This window comes from Oryctolagus cuniculus, chromosome 1 (assembly GCF_051225735.1).
Source record: "Oryctolagus cuniculus isolate XC-2025 breed Fujian yellow rabbit chromosome 1, ASM5122573v1, whole genome shotgun sequence".
Taxonomy (NCBI): Eukaryota; Metazoa; Chordata; class Mammalia; order Lagomorpha; family Leporidae; genus Oryctolagus; species Oryctolagus cuniculus.
The window spans coordinates 51,410,126-51,429,309 of NC_142867.1; the positions used below are offsets into that span (position 1 = coordinate 51,410,126).

General features: G+C 37.0%; 1 protein-coding gene across 2 annotated transcripts in view; it reads right to left on the reverse strand.

Moving 5' to 3' along the window:
• Window positions 1-7,191: 7,191 nt before the first annotated feature.
• Window positions 7,192-19,184, reverse strand: part of PDE3B (phosphodiesterase 3B) — a 182,905-nt gene continuing 170,912 nt past the window's right edge. For both annotated transcript variants that reach the window (XM_002708827.6, XM_089311016.1), the window contains 3 exons: window positions 17,522-17,683; window positions 10,637-10,886; window positions 7,192-9,186 (listed from right to left, as the gene is read on the reverse strand). In XM_002708827.6, coding sequence (XP_002708873.3) covers window positions 8,975-9,186; window positions 10,637-10,886; window positions 17,522-17,683 — 624 coding nt within the window. In that variant the 3' untranslated portion in view covers window positions 7,192-8,974. The remainder of the gene's footprint in view (window positions 9,187-10,636; window positions 10,887-17,521; window positions 17,684-19,184) is intronic.

Consider the following 19,184-nt stretch of genomic DNA (forward strand, 5'->3'; position numbering starts at 1 on the left):
CATATTAAGTAGAACAGACAAAAAAACTACTAAGAGGGATAATGTATTACGTTGTTCATTAACAGTCAGGGCTATGCTGATCAAGTCACCGTTTCCCATAGTGTCCGTTTCACTTCAGGAGGTTTCCTTTTTGGTGTTCAGTCAGTTGTCACCGATCAGGGAGAACATATGGTATTTGTCCCTTTGGGACTGGCTTATTTCACTCAGCATGATGTGTTCCAGATTCCTCCATTTTGTTGCAAATGACTGGATTTCGTTGTTTCTTACTGCGGTATAGTATTCTAAAGAGTACATATCCCATAATTTCTTTATCCAGTCTACCGTTGATGGGCATTTAGGTTGGTTCCAGGTCTTAGCTATTGTGAATTGAGCTGCAATAAACATTAGGCTGCAGACAGCTTTTTTGTTTGCCAATTTAAATTCCTTTGGGTAGATTCCAAGGAGTGGGATGGCTGGGTCGAACAGCAGGGTTATTTTCAGGTTTCTGAGGAATCTCCAGACTGACTTCCATAGTGGCTTGACCAGTTTGCATTCCCACCAACAGTGGGTTAGTGTCCCTTTTTCCCCACATCCTCGCCAGCATCTGTTGTTGGTAGATTTCTGTATGTGAGCCATTCTAACCGGGGTGAGGTGAAACCTCATTGTGGTTTTGATTTGCATTTCCCTGATTGCTAATGACCTTGAACATTTTTTCATGTGCCTGTTGGCCATTTGGATTTCCTCTTTTGAAAAATGTCTATTGAGGTCCTTGGCCCATCTCTTAAGTGGGTTGTTGGTTTTGTTTTTGTGGAGTTTCTTGATCTCTTTGTAGATTCTGGTTATTAACCCTTTATCTGTTGCATAGTTTGCAAATATTTTTTCCCATTCTGTCGGTTGTCTCTTCACTCTCCTGACTGTTTCTTTTGCAGTACAGAAACTTCTCAATTTGATGCAATCCCAATAGTTAATTTTGGCTTTGACTGCCTGTGCCTCCCGGGTCTTTTCCAGAAACTCTTTGCCTGTGCCAATATCTTGAAGGGTTTCTCCAATGTTCTCTAGTAACTTGATGGTGTCAGGTCGTAGATTTATGTCTTTAATCCATGTTGAGTGGATTTTTGTGTAAGGCATAAGGTAGGGGTCTTGCTTCATGATTCTGCACGTGGAAAGCCAATTTTCCCAGCACCATTTATTGAATAGACTGTCCTTGCTCCAGGAATTAGTTTTAGATCCTTGATCAAATATAAGTTGGCTGTAGATGTTTGGGTTGATTTCTGGTGTTTCAATTCTGTTCCATTGGTCTATCCATCTGTTTTTGTACCAGTACCATGCTGTTTTGATTACAACTGCCCTGTAGTATGTCCTGAAATCTGGTATTGTGATGCCTCCGGCTTTGTTTTTGTTGTACAAGATTGCTTTAGCTATTCGAGGTCTCTTGTGCCTCCATATAAATTTCAGCACCAATTTTTCCAGATCTGAGAAGAAGGTCTTCGGTATCTTGATTGGTATTGCATTGAATTTATAAATTGCTTTTGGGAGAATGGACATTTTGATGATATTGATTCTTCCAATCCATGAGCATGGAAGATTTTTCCATTTCTTGGTATCCTCTTCTATTTCTTTCTTTAAGGTTTTGTAATTTTCATCGTAGAGATCTTTAACATCCTTGGTTAAGTTTATTCCAAGGTATTTGATTGTTTTTGTAGCTATTGTGAATGGGATTGATCTTAGAAGTTCTTCCTCAGCCATGGCATTGTCTGTGTATACAAAGGCTGTTGATTTTTGTGCATTGATTTTATACCCTGCTACTTTGCCAAACTCTTCTATGAGTTCCAATAGTCTCTTAGTAGAGTTCTTTGGGTCCCCTAAATAAAGAATCATGTCATCTGCAAAGAGGGATAGTTTGAGTTCTTCCTTCCCAATTTGTATCCCTTTAATTTCTTTTTCTTGCCTAATAGCTCTGGCTAGAACCTCCAGAACTATATTGAATAGCAGTGGTGAGAGTGGACATCCCTGTCTGGTCCCAGATCTCAGTGGAAATGCTTCCAACTTTTCCCCATTCAATAGGATGTTGGCTGTGGGTTTTTCATAGATTGCTTTGATTGTATTGAGGAATGTTCCTTCCAAACCCAGTTTGCTTAGAGTTTTCATCATGAACGGGTGTTGTATTTTATCAAATGCTTTCTCGGCATCTATTGAGATAATCATATGGTTTTTCTTCTGCAGTCTGTTAATGTGGTGTATCACATTGATTGTCTTGCGCACATTAAACCATCCCTGCAATCCAGGGATAAATCCCACTTGGTCTGGGTGGATGATCTTTCTGATGTGTTGTTGCATTCTATTGGCGAGAATTTTATTGAGGATTTTTGCATCTATGTTCATCAGGGATATTGGTCTGTAATTCTCTTTCAGTGCTGCATCTTTTTCCGGCTTAGGAATTAAGGTGATGCTGGCTTCATAGAAAGAATTTGGGAGGATTCCCTCTTCTTCGATTGTTCTGAATAGTTTGAGAAGAATTGGAGTTAGTTCTTCTTTAAATGTCTGGTAGAATTCAGCAGTGAATCCATCTGGTCCTGGCCTTTTCTTTGTTGGGAGGGCCTTTATTACTGTTTCAATTTCTGTCTCAGTTATGGGTCTGTTTAGGTTTTCGATGTCTTCCTGGTTCAATTTAGGTAGATTGCATGTGTCCAGGAATCTATCCATTTCTGATAGGTTTCCCTGTTTGCTGGCATACAAGTCCTTGTAGTAATTTCTGATGATTCTTTTTATTTCTGTGGTGTCTGTTGTTACGTTTCCTTTTTCATCTCTGATTTTATTGATTTGGGTCTTTTCTCTTCTTTTTTTAGTTAGTTGGGCCAATGGGGTGTCAATTTTGTTTATTTTTTCAAAAAACCAGCTCCTCGTTTGGCTGATTTTTTGTAATGTTTTTTTGGATTCAATCCTGTTGATTTCTTCTCTGATTTTAATTATTTCTCTTCTCCTACTAGATTTGGGTCTGGTTTGCTGTAGGTTTTCTAGATCCTTGAGGTGAATTGAAAGCTCATCTATTTGGTGCCTTTCCAATTTCTTGATGTAGGCACCTATTGATATAAACTTTCCTCAACACTGCTTTTTCTGCGTCCCATAAGTTTTGGTATGTTGTGCTGTTATCCTCATTTACTTCCAGAAAGTTTTTGATTTCTCTTTTGATTTCTTCTATGACCCATTGTTCATTCAGGAGCATGTTGTTCAATCTCCATGTGTTTGCGTATGCTCTAGGGATTCCTGAGTTGCTAATTTCCAACTTCATTCCTTTATGGTCTGAGAAGCTGCATGGTATGATTCTAATTCTTTTGAATTTGCTGAGACTTGCTTTATGGCCTAGTATGTGGTCAATCCTAGAGAAGGTTCCATGTACTGCTGAGAAGAATGTAAAATCTTTAGCTGTAGGATTGAAAGTTCTGTATAAATTTGTTAGATCCATTTGGGCTATAGTGTCGTTTAAATCTACTGTATCCTTGTTGATCTTCTGTCCTATTGATCTGTCTATTTCTGAGAGTGGAGTATTGAAGTCCCCCAGTACTATTGTATTGGGGTCTAAGTCTCCCTTTAAGTCCGTTAACAAATCTTTTAGATAAACCGGTGCCCTGTAGTTAGGTGCATATACATTGATAATTGTTATATCTTCCTGTTGAATTGATCCCTTAATCATTATGTAGTGTCCCTCTTTGTCTCTCTTAACGGTTTTTGTGGTAAAGTTTATGTTGTCTGAAATTAAGATGGCTACGCCTGCTCTTTTTTCATTTCTGTTGGCATGGTATATCTTTTTCCAGCCTTTCACTTTCAGTCTGTATGGATCTTTGTTGGAAAGATGAGTTTCTTGTAAGCAGCAAATAGATGGGTTTTGTTCCTTAACCCAATCAGCCAATCGGTGTCTTTTAACTGGACAGTTCAGGCCATTCACGTTCAATGTGACTAATGATAAGTGGTAACTTTGCCCTGCCATTTGCCAAAGATAAGTTCTAATATATGCTTTGAATTCCCTGTGATCTTTTACTGTGAGGTTTCCTTCCTTGGTTTCCTTCCTTTACCTTCTTTCATATTGATGACCGTGTTTCTTTGTTTCTGTGTGTAACACATCTTTAAGCATCTTTTGCAGGGCTGGACGAGTGGCAACAAATTCTTTCAATTTCTGTTTGCTATGAAAAGTCTTTATTTCACCTTCATTCACAAATGATAGCTTTGCAGGATATAATATTCTGGGCTGGCAGTTTTTCTCTCTTAGTACCTGGGCTATATCTCGCCATTCCCTCCTGGCTTGTAGAGTTTCTGATGAGAAGTCAGCTGTGAGTCTGATTGGAGATCCTCTGAGAGTAATCTGACGTTTCTCTCTTGCACATTTTAGGATCTTTTCTTTATGTTTCACTGTGGAGAGTTTAATTATAACATGTCGTGGTGAGGGTCTCTTTTGGTCGTGTTTATTAGGGGTTCTGTGAGCTTCCTGTACTAGGATTTCTCTGTCCTTCTCCAAACCTGGGAAATTCTCTGCTAATATCTCACTAAAAAGGCCTTCTAATCCTTTCTCCCTCTCCATGCCTTCAGGAACTCCTAGAACCCGAATGTTGGGTTTTTTAATAGTATCCTGAAGATTCCCGACAATATGTTTTAGATTCCTAATTTCCTCTTCTTTTCTTTGGTCTGACTGTATCCTTTCCTGTTCTCTGTCTTCTAAGTCCGATATTCTCTCTTCTGCTTCACCCATTCTGTTTGTAAGGCTCTCTATTGTGTTTTTCATTTGATCTATTGAATTCTTCACTTCAGTCACTATCACAGTTTCCTGTTGTACTAGTTGTTTCGTTTCATTTTGATTCCTCCTTAATATTTCATTTTCACGAGAGAGATTTTCTATCTTGTCCATTAAGGATTTCTGTAGTTCAAGAATTTGTTTTTGAGAACTTCTTAATGTTCTTATCAATTTTTTGAGATCTGCTTCTTGCATTTCTTGTAACTCATCATCCTCATAATCTTGAATTGGGGTGTCTTTTTCATTTGAGGGCTTCATGGTGACTTCCTTGTTTTTATTACCTCGGTTTTTGCATTTGTTATTTGGCATATTGGAGATATTTGGTTTCTTCACTGTGGTGCTTTTTCTTGTTATACTATGACTCTAGATTAAGTGGACTATCTGTTTTTGATGGAGCCTTAGGGCTTGAGATGGGTGTGGCCTGAGAGCTCTGTTTGGTGTGCCAAAGGTGACACTCCCAGGTTAGGCGTGGTAAACCTCTCTCTCTCTTTTTTTTTTTTGATTCAAAAGGGAAGTTATTCTGCACAGCTGAACGAAGTTGGAGGTAGTTAGCAGGCAAATGATATACCCACAGGAGCCAGAGATCAGAAGCTCTTTCCCAAGGACCACACAGGGAATCTGTTCGGCCCTCAGAGTGGGCTCAAATTCTCCTTCAGTCTCCCACTGGGTTGCCAAAGTTACGGAATTGTAGCGTCTCTGGAGAGTGCTCACGTGAATTCCGGAATTGTAGCGTCTCTGGAGAGTGCTCACGTGAATTCCGTGAGTTCTCTCCCCCACCGTCTCTTTTTTCACAGTCTCAGTTCAGTAGCACCACAAATTTACTAGGTCCTAATCTCCTGTTAATTTGCCCCGCCCAGAGTCAGGTTTTTCTGCTAGGCTCAGGGCCGGTGCAGACCTGAGGTCGCTCTGCTTATGGCGTATGTCCAAGATGGCGCCTGCTCTTTGTCTTGCTCGCCCTTGAGAGGTGAGCGGAGAGAGAGAAACCCGTGTCCGTACCAGTCACCTCTCTCTCTTCCAGTTAGCCTGGTGAAGTTCCCCCCCTCCCCGGGGGTCGTTCCCTCTAGTCTCCTCTCTCCGCTTGCCTGCCGGTGTCTCGGGCTCACCTCGCGTTCCAGCGGCTCGGTCCTGCGGCTCGGCTTGCACAGCTTGGTCCTGCGGCTCGGCTGCCGCGGCTCGGTCCCACGGCTCGGCTTCCGCGCGGTGGGCGACCTTGTTCTCCCAGTAGGTCCTCCGATTCACGACCACTCAATCCAGAAGAGTTTCCTCTGCAATATTTTCCTGGTTCTTTTTTCTGAGGCTACCGTAACTCCCCTTTTATTAAACTAAATTTTCCCGGACTATCGGTGCGTGCCCTCACTATTCCGCCATCTTGGCTCCGCCCCCTAAATTTCTTTTGACTCTTCAAATGTGGGATGCTTTCTCTTCCCCTGGCCACTGTATATACTATTATTCTCTCTCTAAAAGCAGCCATCCCTGATCTAACTCTAACTTCCTCACTTGTCAGCCCAAGTTACCTTCCTCTGAGAAGCTGTTCATCCCTTCCACTGCGATCTCACACATCCTCTAGAACTTCTCATATTAGCCTGGCAACTATAATAAAGGAAACAGAGTTGGCTCTTTCAACTCTTTGAAGTTCATTCTATAAGATAATGCAGTCTAGAGAAATAGTACAAATTTTTGGCTATTTAAGCAATGCCACAATCTCTAAATGTCTTGTAAAATAAGTAGAGAAAGCAAATAGAACCAACAAAGGAAGCAATAACAGGAAACAACTTTCAAGTCATGAATAACTTTAAAAAGATCTTTAAGGACAAAAATATGTCTGTGAGCACATTGATATATTATAGCATTATAATAATATCTATAATAATAGTGACTTAAAAGCAAATACATGGTGAAAATTATAAAGAATTTATGAGTCAGTAGCCATCAAAATAAGGTCTAAAATATGGCTTATGGTAATTTCTCAAGTAAAATTTGATCTATTAGTATTATGTGTTATGTAATATACTCTCATATCCATTTCCTATTGAAGTTTCAGAGAGATAATTTTTTGGGGTTTCTTTGTACTAGTTATTTTGGTATATGGCAGTTATTCAGTGATGGTTAAATAATCTAGGAGTTATATAACTTAAAATGAGTTTCCAATAATAGTATTTTAAAAGAATCAAAACATGTTTCTTTTGAAAAATATAAATTAAAAATCCAATAGAAAATTTCAACGAAACAACAGAAAGTACATAAATTTGATTGAGTCTGATTATGCACGTTGCACAAGTATGCATGTTACACACACACTCATGTATTCTGCAGGAGAGGAATGAATACAAATACATTTATGCAGGACACAAAATGTACTCTAGAGAAATATGAGTATATGCAAAGGATATATGCACAGGATATATACATTATAAGTGCAAACTCAGTAATTACCATTTAAAATTTTATTTGGTAGTATATGGTAAGACCAGTTTACAAATGGTGTGCCAACAGCAGGAAAAAACTGACAGGAAGGAATTCAGCATATTACCAATATAATAAATAAAGCTTAGTGATTCACTAAATATTATGATAAAAAGTCTATAGGATTAAAAATTCCAACACTTCCATATATCATTAGTAGATAGCTTTCAGATGAGCCTGATATCCTAGGTAGGTAAGAAATTGCCTGCCAATATTTTACTTTAAAGGATAAATAACACATTAGAAAATTGTCTTTACAGAATTCCAATGATGCAAAATATGATTCAGTCTTCAAAAAAGGAAAATATTAGTCTACCATCCTGCTATCATTTTGACTGCTCTTTATATCTTCAAATATTTAAAACAGCAAGGGTACATATTTGCTCCCTAACAAGCTTACAAATATTTAAATATCCATTTTCTTTGCAACCATATTAACTTTGCTATTTATGTGCTTTTGTGTGAAATGATTTATCATAATATTTTTACATTTAAAAATTAAATAGGTATTCCCAATCATTTAATTCACCTGAGAAATCAGTCTTATAGATGGGCTCTGAGAATATGGAGTAGTAACGGGTAATTTTCTGTCTTGAGTCAGAGGAAATAAACTAAAAGATTAATGCCAGTTTTACAATAATTAAATACATGATACCTAAATTATTGATCTAAAGATAGCCATATGTTCTAATTGTTTACTTAATATGCATGTCCTTTAGAGCTCACAATATTTCTTTTGTTCTTTATCTGTGATAGGATTAGTTTCATTTGAGTTTTGCATTAAGGCAAAAGACAGCTTCTTTTATGTGACTTTAATTGGTCTCAAATTCATTTAAGAAGAGAGAAAATGGTGTTCATTTCATAAAAGGTTAATATTAGGACAAATTTTTTTCTTCTCACAAATCTGCACTGTGTTTACATAAACTAAATGTTTAAAAATACTAATCCTGAGCAAGAGTAAAAAGAACAGTTTTGATTAAAAAATAAAATTCCTTCATTGTTAAACCAAAACAGTTTTAAAATTCAACCATGGACCATGAAGTCAATAAGACTGGAATTCAGACTTCTGATGTCCACGGCAAACCTGAACACTCTGAGTGGAAATAAAACATACATAGCAGATAATACACAACAATAAAAAGCATCAGAAATTGATGCACCTGGATTTTGTTAAATATAACAAAGGTCACTCAGTCCTTCATGGATGAACCTAGCTGGGAGAACAGCACTGAACAGTGTATTGCATTGAGCAGCAATCCCTCACAAGGGTAATGCTGGATTCCTTTTTAGATAGGCACAGACTTTTTTTTTTTCAAAATAGTCAAAGATATAAAATACACATTTGGAAATACAATATGAAACTTGTTTTCATGACAGCAAAAAGTCCTAGCCACTTTGGAACTGAAGTAAGTCACTTGAGTTTTTAGTTCTAGCTAACCCCTACCCATGAAAAAGAAGAGCTCACTACCCTCCCTCCCCCCACTCAAAAAGCAGCATTGTGACCAAGTATTTACACACCAGCAAAGGTTTTAAGTAATGGCTTGCAACGTATTCAATAGCTCTAAGAATAATTTTGTAGTTCATGTGGTGAAAGTGCATAGGAGTGAGAAACTGTCAGCACAGCAAGGATCCTCTCACAGTATTAAGGCCTGTCCACATGGGAATGGTCATTGGAAAGTCAGCACAGTGAACAGTAGGCAATGATTTCTGACCCTGGATGCAGCCCAATGGGCTTCTTCAATATGACTTTCATTCAAACTGTTGCTCTTCCTCTTCATCTGCTTCTTCAATGACCTGAATCTCATCTGCTTGAGGTAAGGAAGTATTCTCCACCTGCAGTTTATTACCATCAGCTTTACATTTTTCTTCTTCTTCAATGATCCCCTTCCATATCTTGTGGTTTTCAGTGAGGTTATGCATTAGCTGACAAAATACTCGCCGCCTGCCTTTCCTTTGTGGGTCTGCGAAATATAAAACAAACATATCCTTACCATAACAATATGATTAATTCATTAAATATAAATATCTAAGTGCCTAATATATTCTGGATATTTTAAAATTTTATTATTTGAGCACTGGTTTTGAAAATAATGAGATAAAAATAACCTTTGTACTATGGAGTTCACATTCTAGTGGAAAGATCTAGACAAGCAAAAAGAAATAAAATATAAGTATGATGGATGGTTTTAAGTGTTATGGATAAAAATAAAACAGAGAAGGGACTTCAAGAAGATGGAGTGGGAGGAAGGGAGGATAGTTGAAATCTCAAATGAAAATAATCACAATCCAAAGTTAAAAGCTAAGTTTTTAATTTGTTCCCCTTATTTTCATTTATTTGAAAGTCAACTAGCCAGCCAGAGATCTTGCATCCACTGGTTCACCCTGCAAATGCCTACAACAGCCAGATCTGGGTCAGGCTGAAACAAGGAAACTGGAGTCTGATCTGGGTCTCCTGTGTCAGTGATAGGGACCTCACTACTTGATCCATTACTTGCTGCCTCCCAGGGTGGGCACTAACAGGAAGATGGGACTCAGAAGTGGAGCTGGACATGAACACAGACACTCCAATATGGGATATAGGCATCTCAATATGGGATATAGGCAAACCTTTCTTATATATTGAATTAACCATAATATTAACATTTTGATGAATATAGTTAATTTTTAGAAGCCATTCAACCTTCCCAAATTGATGCTCTGATGTTAATAGCTTAAAATTATTTTTTACTAAGGTAATCCTAAATATAAGATGTATGTGGGGAGCAGGAATCTTTGTTATCATCCTATACTTGGAAAAAAACCACTTAGGTATAATTTAGGCTCTATCTTAAAATATAGAGCAAATAACTGCTTTTATCCATAGTTACAAGTTATGAATTATTTTCATTTCTCATTTTATACACATTGTATTTAGAGAAAAATGTTATGACAGTTTGGTAACTGAAATTCATATCACAAAACGTGGTTTTCCTTTTAGTGCTAGGGAGTACATGTTTTCTTTTTCTTCTAAATATTTTGATCCATTTTCTAAGTTTATGAGAGAGTACATTAGTGGGCTGCTTTGGATGTTATGATCCTCAGCTGCCTATTGGGCATAAGGTATGTGAGGGGAGGTAAGATAAAAGTGGACTAGCCACTAGGACCCTCCCATCCACGAATGTTATACGTACACATAAAACCTATCATGCATGCTCAGGGACCTGCTGAAGAGCATTGACTGGAAGATAGCACCTCAGGTGAAAATAAAATTGCTCACTGTATGACAGTATTAACATTGTACCAAGCATATTCCAGCTACTCGAAACAAATCTGAACATTTACACAGTTACTCTAGATAGGAATGCTGAATCTAAGAGACAGAGATCCAAGTTCAAATTAAGTAGGCATCTACGGTATCCTTGCATTTCTTACTAGGATTCAGATTGTCTTCCATTTCTTCATCATCAGTTTCTAATTCTTCACCATCTTCATCGTCACCACTTTCAGTATCATCATCTTCTGTTTCTATCCACTGACCAGGTAGCAAACCAGCAGCATCATAGGAGTTACACAGGGGACCCACTATGTGGGTGATAAAAGATTCCTGAAGTTTTGCTAGTTGAGGAGAGGAACGATCCATGAAAGGACTGATAGGCAGACCAAGATTTGCTTCTTCATCTCCCTAAACATTTTAAAAAGAAAATTATATCACCCCCATAGAAACACAAAGTGAAATATATATCTTCAACTGTTGAAAGGACAACCACTGAGCTTTGTTGTTAAAATTATCTTGAGGCCTTTCAAAAAATAGTCTACATGAAAATTACTTTTACAAAGAAACTCCAATGAATCTATTCTATCATTTCAACTGTAAGAATTCCTCTAATATTTGAGAAATCCTAAACAAAACTTTAAATCCTTACATTCTGTCAATAACAACCACTATGGTTGATATTTAGTTGACAAGAAAAATACATATGTATCAGTAATTTTATTAAGAACCTCAAAATTCTATGATGTCAAACATACATTCTTTTCCTCTTAGGAGGAAAACCATAGTAATGGAAATATGTTGTTGTATTTGTACCTTAAATGTACAAAGCTAAATTTTGCAAGTGCTTTTCAACATCCATTTTTTAAATGGCAGAGCCCCCTAATAAATCTAAGTCACAAAACTCACTGTGTAAAACAAATAAACCTAGAGGTGCTAAAGTTGAAGTGAGGATTGCAGACCCAGAGCTCGAACTGCCTGTATTCTTATACCTCTCACTGTGGCTTCTAGAGCTATGGAGGCAATTATTTAAGATCAGACAGATGTGGTTTCAAGATCTGCTTTTGCCACTTCCTACCCTTATGTGATATTAGACAAACTCTATGCACAACTTTAATCTGTGTAAAATCTGAATAATAATCTAACTTACAGGGTTGCTATGAGGATGAAAGGTGATATTACGTAAAATGCTTAGCACAGTACTAAGCATTCCCCCAAATAGTATTATTAATGTTTTAGTTATAGTGTCTGAACTAACTAGAGATGAGTTACTCCCCACAATGCTCCAATTCTTCAGACAAGCAATATCTGATGAGCCAGCATAATCCTGATGCAACTATCAGAAACTGTTGCAATGATTAATTTTCCCAAGACTTAAAATCCTCTATAATTTTATCCTCCAAATGGAAGTAAATTATCAATTTTTAAAAAAGTTGGATTTATTCACAGTACTCTGCAATTTCATAGTTGTACTCTAGGAATTTGGCTTTTCTAAGTGTGACATTTAAATGTCTACAGGTATATACAGATAGTATGATTAAAAAAAATGGTTGTCTAAGATCAGAATTTTGTATCCATACCTGAGGAAGCTTAGTATAATGACCAGAATGACAAGAAAGTTTAATACAAGTTTAATACATTTCTAACTACAAAGTTGTATAGTACTGCATATATTCCTACAGACTTACTTCTAAGGGTACAGTTTAAAAACTTACCATGGGACCCCAAATCCCTTTAAGCTGGGTGGTAAAAATACCATCTTAAGTGTTAAAGTGATCATATGGATAGGATTAAGAGTCTGGTAATAATAATAGATAGAATTAAAAAGGAGTGAATGCTCCAATATGGGAAGTAGTTCACACAGCAGACTCATAGAATGACAATCGCTTTAAATAGAACTCTGACCTCAGAATCAGCCCTTAAGGCATTCTGGTCTGGTTGAAAAGCCCATGAGAGCATTTCAGGCATTGAAAGCCAAAACATTGGCAAAAAATGTCCTATATGAAGGACCTCAGTGGGTGAAATCCCAGTGGAAAGAAATGACCATCAAAGAAGGAGGTACTTTTCTCTGAAGGGAGGAGAGAACTTCCACTTTGCTAATGGCCTTGTCTAGATACTGACAAAGTTTGTGGATTTAAAAGTCTTCCATAGTCTAGGCAGCTCATGTCAAGAGCCTTGGGTGATCACTGATGTCATAAATAAGAGTGTTAACTTTTAAATAAACATGAGTCCCTATGCACTAACTTCAAATGCAGGACCTCTGTCCTCAAAGAGTTGTATCATAGCTATGTCTAAGTGCTCACAAAAGATGTATCATTCTTGGGTGCTTCTTTAAAGTTAATTATGTTTCTAAAATAAAAAAAGAAGTGAAATTAACTTCAAGATGCAATGACTTTGAACAGCCCTTGTCTAGACTGTTGAGGAACAGTTCTTTTTTTTCCCCCATGCAAATTGTTGAACTTAGTATAGAGTTGGCTTTCTGTATATAAAGTTAATAAAAAATGGATCTTAGTGGAGAATGGGCATGGGAATGGGAGAGGGAGGAGGTGGAGGGGTGGGAAGGTGGGTATGGTGGGAAGAATCACTATATTCCTAAAGTTGTACTTACGAAATGTATGAAGTTTGTATTCATTAAATAAAAGGTTTCTTTGGGGGAAATAAATTAATTAATTTTAAAAGAAGGGAAAAAATGAAGTGATTGTAAGGACTTAAAAAAGAAGAGTACTTCAGGGGCAAGCACTGTGGCATAGTAGGCTAAGCCTTATCTGCAGATCTAACATCGCATATAGGCATCAGTTCATATCCTGACTGCTCCTATTTTGATCCAGCCCTCTCCTAATTTCCAGGGAAAGCAGTGTTAGATGGCCCAAGTGCTTGAGCCTCTGCACCCACATGGGAGACTTGGAAGAAGCTCCTGGCCCCTGCCTTGGATCATCCCAGCTCTGGGCATTGGGGCCTTTTGGGGAGTGAGACAGCAGATGGAAGACATTTTCTCTCTCTCTCTCTCTCTCTCTCTCTCTCTCTCTGTAACTCTACCTCTCAAGTAAATAAATTAAAAAAATTTGAAAACCAGTACTCAAAAGGTTCATGAAAAACAGAAAATAATTTTATTTTGTACAAAAAAAGTTGAAATCAATGCATAAGAGTCTTCAAAAATTTACAGAAAATGCATTATTATCAAAAACTATACACGTATTTCAAAGTTATTTTGTATCCAAATAAGCTTATTTCTTTGTTAATTATTATTTGAGAACTAAACAGACACAGAGCAGAGAGAGATCTTGCAACTGCTGGTTCACTCCCCAAAGGCCTGCAATGGCCAGAGCTCAGATGAGACAAAAGCTTGTAGACAGGAATTCAATCCAGGACTCCCACATAAGTATCAGAAACTCTATTACTTGAGCCATTAGTACTGCCTCCCAGGGTCTGCGTTAGCAGGAAGCTAAAGTCAAGAGTCTGAGCTGAGAATCAAACCCAGACACTTTGATGTGGGATGTGGGCATCTTAACCACTAGGCTAAATGCTTGCTTCTAAACTTATCCATTAATCCCAGTTTCCACAAACTTCTTGAATTTTCATATATGGCAGGATATCAGACAACACTCTCCTTTGTCATGAATAATGAAACCTACAAAGATTAATTGAAACTGAGATAGTATTATATTGTTTTGTGATAGATCTGGATTATGATATGTAACATTTATTAAATACTTATGACAGGGACTAATAACATACATATACCTATGAATTCATTTAATCCTGATAGCAACTTTATATAGTATCATCATCATTCCTATTTTATCAATAAGGGAATTGAGGAATACAGAAGTTAAATAAGTTACCCAAGATCACATTGCCAATATGGAAGATGAGGCAGGATTCAACTTCAGACAAATAAAGTTATCTAAATGAATATATCTAAAGTAATTTCATTGAATTAGTGTAAAATTGAAATATACTATCTTCTTATTATCTCCTTATACAGATAATATAAAGATGGCATTTTACTTAGCATAATATTCCTCTTTTGTGAATACAAGATCTGAGGAAGAACTCCAAAGCATAATTCAATTATTTAGAATGAGGATAGGAATATGCAAACTGCAAATTATAATCTTAAAAACTGAATAGAATAACCAATTAATACCCCCAAATCATGTATTTATCAGATAGTAGTAAAATATTAATAATTTTAAATACTTAGACATTTTCATGAATCCCTAGTATCGTATTTTATAACTTGCAAAACAGATGAGTTTACATTATTGTGTTGGAATGTTCAACTAAGACAGATAAAAGACACTGCCCATCTATAATACAATCTAGAGGTACGTATATTTGATGACATAGGCTCAACTTCATCTATCCTATTTTCTCTTCATATAAAGAAAACCATGTAACAAAGGAAGATTCACTTGGTGGGCATCTTGATTTTTACTGATTATTAAAGCTAACAAGGCTGGGCTGGCGTCGCGGCTCAATAGGCTCATCCTCCGCCTACAGCACTAGCACCCCGGGTTCTAGTCCTGGTCTGGGCACCGGATTCTGTCCCGGTTGCTCCTCTTCCAGTTCAGCACTCTGCTGTGTCCCGGGAGTTCAGTGGAGGATGGCCCAAGTCCTTGGGCCCTGCACCCGCGTGGGAGACCAGGAGAAGTACCTGGCTCCCGGCTTTGGATAGGCGTGGTGCGCCAGCCACAGTGCGCCGGCCGCAGCAGCCATTGGGGGGTGAACCAATGGAAAAGGAAGACCTTTCTCTCTGTCTCTCTCTCTCACTCACTGTCCACTCTGCCTGTCAAAAAAAAAAAAAAAAAGAGAGAGAGAGAGAAGCTAACAAGGCTGAAAAATGCAATTCCAAAGTCAAGAGGGTGCATTTGATATTTTGGACATAATGAAACAATAGGATAGTGGAGAGATCAGTGTACTTTCTACATTTTATGGAAGCTCAAAGCTGAAATAAAAAAGGCACTAATTCTGCAGTGTGGTAGGATTATTTGGAAGTCATGATTTTTAAAGATATGAGAAAAGAAACATATTTGTATCTTTATGTTCCTGAAAACTACTAAGTAGCTACTGTGTCTCATATTTAGACCTCTGTGTTTAAAACATTTTTTTAAATTCCAAAAAATGCAATTAAGTGTACAGATCAACTATTATTTTGTCATCTGATCATTCTTAAAACCAACACCCAAATTAAGAGCAAAGCATTACTAGTACCCCAAGAGTCCTCACTATTCCTACCTCACCATTTACCTTTTTTTAACATGTGAAACAAGAGTAAATTATCATGTGCATAGTATGACTCAGTGAAGCAATATTTATAACTATATATCAAATTATCTGACATCCACAAAATTTTCATCCTTTCTCTCTATATATATTAACTACCACAAATAAGAGGAAACACACATCTACAACCAACTGATAATTGGCAAATGAAGTAAAATCACTCCCTGCAGAAAGGAGTCTCTTCAGCAAATGGTGTTGGAAAAATTGGATTTCCACATGCTGAAATTTGAAATAAGACCCATATATTACATCTTATACAAAAGTCAACTTTTATTGGATCATGGATCTAAACTTGAAACCTGAAACTATTAAGTTACTAGAGGAAAGCATAGAGAGAATGCTGCAAGATATTTATCTGTACAAACACTTCTTGGATAAGACCTAGAAGTATAGGCAATAAAAGCAAAAATGGACATATGGGATTATATCAAGTTAAGAAGCTTCTGCACAGCAAAGAAAACAGTAAAGTGAAGAGGCAACCAATAGAATGGGAAAAATATTTACAAACTATGCATCTGATAAATAATTAATATCCAGAATATATAAAGAGCTCAAAAAACTCAACAACAACAATCAACCCATTTAAGAAATGGGCAAGGGATATGAATAGGCATTTTTCAAAGGAGGAAATACAAATGGCCAACAGATCCATGAAAAAATTCTTAGGATCACTAGCCACTGGGGAAATGCAAATAAAATCCACAGTATCACTTCTTCCCAGTTAAAATGGCTGTCACACAAAGATCAAAACATAAGAAATGCTGGTGAGGATGTGGAGAAATAGGTACCTTAATACACTGTCGGTAGAGTGTAAACTGATACAACCATTATGGAAGGCATTATGGAGATTTCTCAGAAAACTAGGGCCACCATATGATCCAGCTATCCCACTCTTGGGGATATAACCACAGGGAATGAAATCAGCATGTGAAAGAGTTACCTTCATTCTCCTGTTTATAGAAGTTCAATTCAAAATAGGTAAGATGGAAATAAGCTAGCCCAGTTGATATTTCTATAGCATGGTGGTTACTCTTTCTACAGGAGGGTTGGAAACAGGTTAATAATCTCTTAAATACATTCTGAGCATACCCTGAATCACTTAAAAATCTTTTCATCTGAATTGAAATTATTCTAATTAGAGATTCTCAAGGTTGAAAGGGACCTCAAGAGTACATTGAATGGCCGGCTCCACGGCTCACTAGGCTAATCCTCCGCCTTGTGGCACCGGCACACTGGGTTCTAGTCCCGGTCGGGGCACTGGATTCTGTCCCAGTTGCTCCTCTTCCAGGCCAGCTCTCTGCTGTGGCCAGGGAGTGCAGTGGAGGATGGCCCAAGTACTTGGGCCCTGCACCCCATGGGAGACCAGGATAAGTACCTGGCTCCTGCCATCGGATCAGCGTGGTGCGCCGGCCGCAGCGCGCCTGCCGCGGCAGCCATTGGAGGGTGAACCAACAGCAAAGAAGACCTTTCTCTCTGTCTCTCTCTCTCACTGTCCACTCTGCCTGTCAAAAAAAAAAAAAAAAAAAAAAAAGAGTACATTGAACATACTCCACTATTTTTTGTTGTTTGAAATTTTAGCAGCAAAAGTAAACAGATGAGAAAATGCTAAGAACCAGAGAAAATGCAATAATTTCTAACATTTTTGTCAACTAACTCAGATTTCTCAGATTTCAAACATTTTATATAGCTATTCAAATCTCAAACAGAAGTATCTTCACATGGAAGTTCCTAAAAATCCCAAATCTCAGGTTTCAACTTACCTGCTCATAAAATTCATTGACAATGCCTTCGGTCCATTTCAAATGCAAGTCCCGAACTTTAGCTGGGCCATTTATATCTGCCAGTTTGATGCACACCTGGCATACTAAGAGGCGATCATTTTCACTATTCCATTCTATACCATTACTATTTACATCATTGGCCTATTTTGGAAAAACAGAATTATTTTAGATTATGAGGGCATGTGAGCTTTTTTTTTTTAAATAATTGTTGTTTTGTTTCTGTCAAATATCTTTAAACAATTTTCTGTCCAAATGGCAGAAACTTCAGTAAATGCTTCTTTTAATCAGTTTTTGCCACAAGATGGGCCTCAATGGGTTAAATTCCCTTTTGAAGTGTCACTATAATTTTGTTTAATGGGAACATAGCTTTCTAAAAACATATATCAAACCTTGGGTTTCAATATTTCTGATAGCCAAAGACAATCATAATTTATCTGTACATACATATATGTGTTATGTATATGCATATATATCTAATATAAATCAATCATTTAACTTTCTATTTCAAAAAAGAACACTTAAGGAACTAAGGAGAAGTTGGCTCTAAGTACAAAAGGTAAAGTTATATACTCAAAGGAACCTGGGTCTTAGGTCTTAGAAGCTGACATTTATATTTTAAATCCTGACTTTAAATTCTAACTTAGTAGTTCAGTGTACAATACCGGAAACATAATTTAACAGATCTGAATCTTTCTTCATATATGAAATAGGAAAAGTGATACCTAATGATTTAGCCACATTGCTATGAGGACTAATAAAAAATACCAGCTCCTAATCAATGAAAAATGCACAGTTCATTAATAAATGAAAAATGCCAGTTCCTAATAAGTATTAACTAACATTGTTATTTAAATACATGGTAATTATTATTATTTGTTGGGCAAATTAGTATGCCTTTCAAGAACTCAAATCTCCTTTTGTAAAAAATGAAGAGACTGGACCAGATCATAACTTTTGACTTTTAGTGTGATGGCTTTTTTTTGTGGTACCAAATTTTTCTGCCAAAAGATAATTTATGTAGAACACCAGCACAAAGAATATTTAAAAGGAGAACTCTTTTGATTAATAACTAGATGGGTGGTCTAGAGCCCAACTCATGTGTTATTTTCCTAAGAGACTTTAAAACAGCAGCCTTTGAGGAACACAGATTCAATGGTATTGATTTAGATCACCTTTCACCTATAAAAGGTGACTTAAGCACTTACATGAATTCTTATTAAATAAAACTAAAAGTGAATAGATCTATACAGCTATTAAATAATATTAAAAGCATGCTATTTTCTCATCCATTTTTATAAGTATTTTATTAATATTATGACAGCAATACATATATGGATCTCCTTCCAGGAAGTTATACCTAGTACTTCTTTGTTAATAGTTGCTTTACCTAGAAGACACACCTTCCTTTAATTCATAAAAGTCATTATGAAAACAGAAGTTTCCTACTAGCCAAAAAGGAGGCATCCTTCCCTCAGGAATCTAAAGCAGTGGTTCTCAATTTTTTTTCACCCCAAATGCCTGAGTGAGAGAAACACTTCATTTGTACCATTATCATTCTAGGTCAGTGATTATTGTTCCCCTAATGAATGTGAGTTCTTTGTAGAGAAGGACTTTGACCTTTCTTCATTTTTCCCTAGCACAA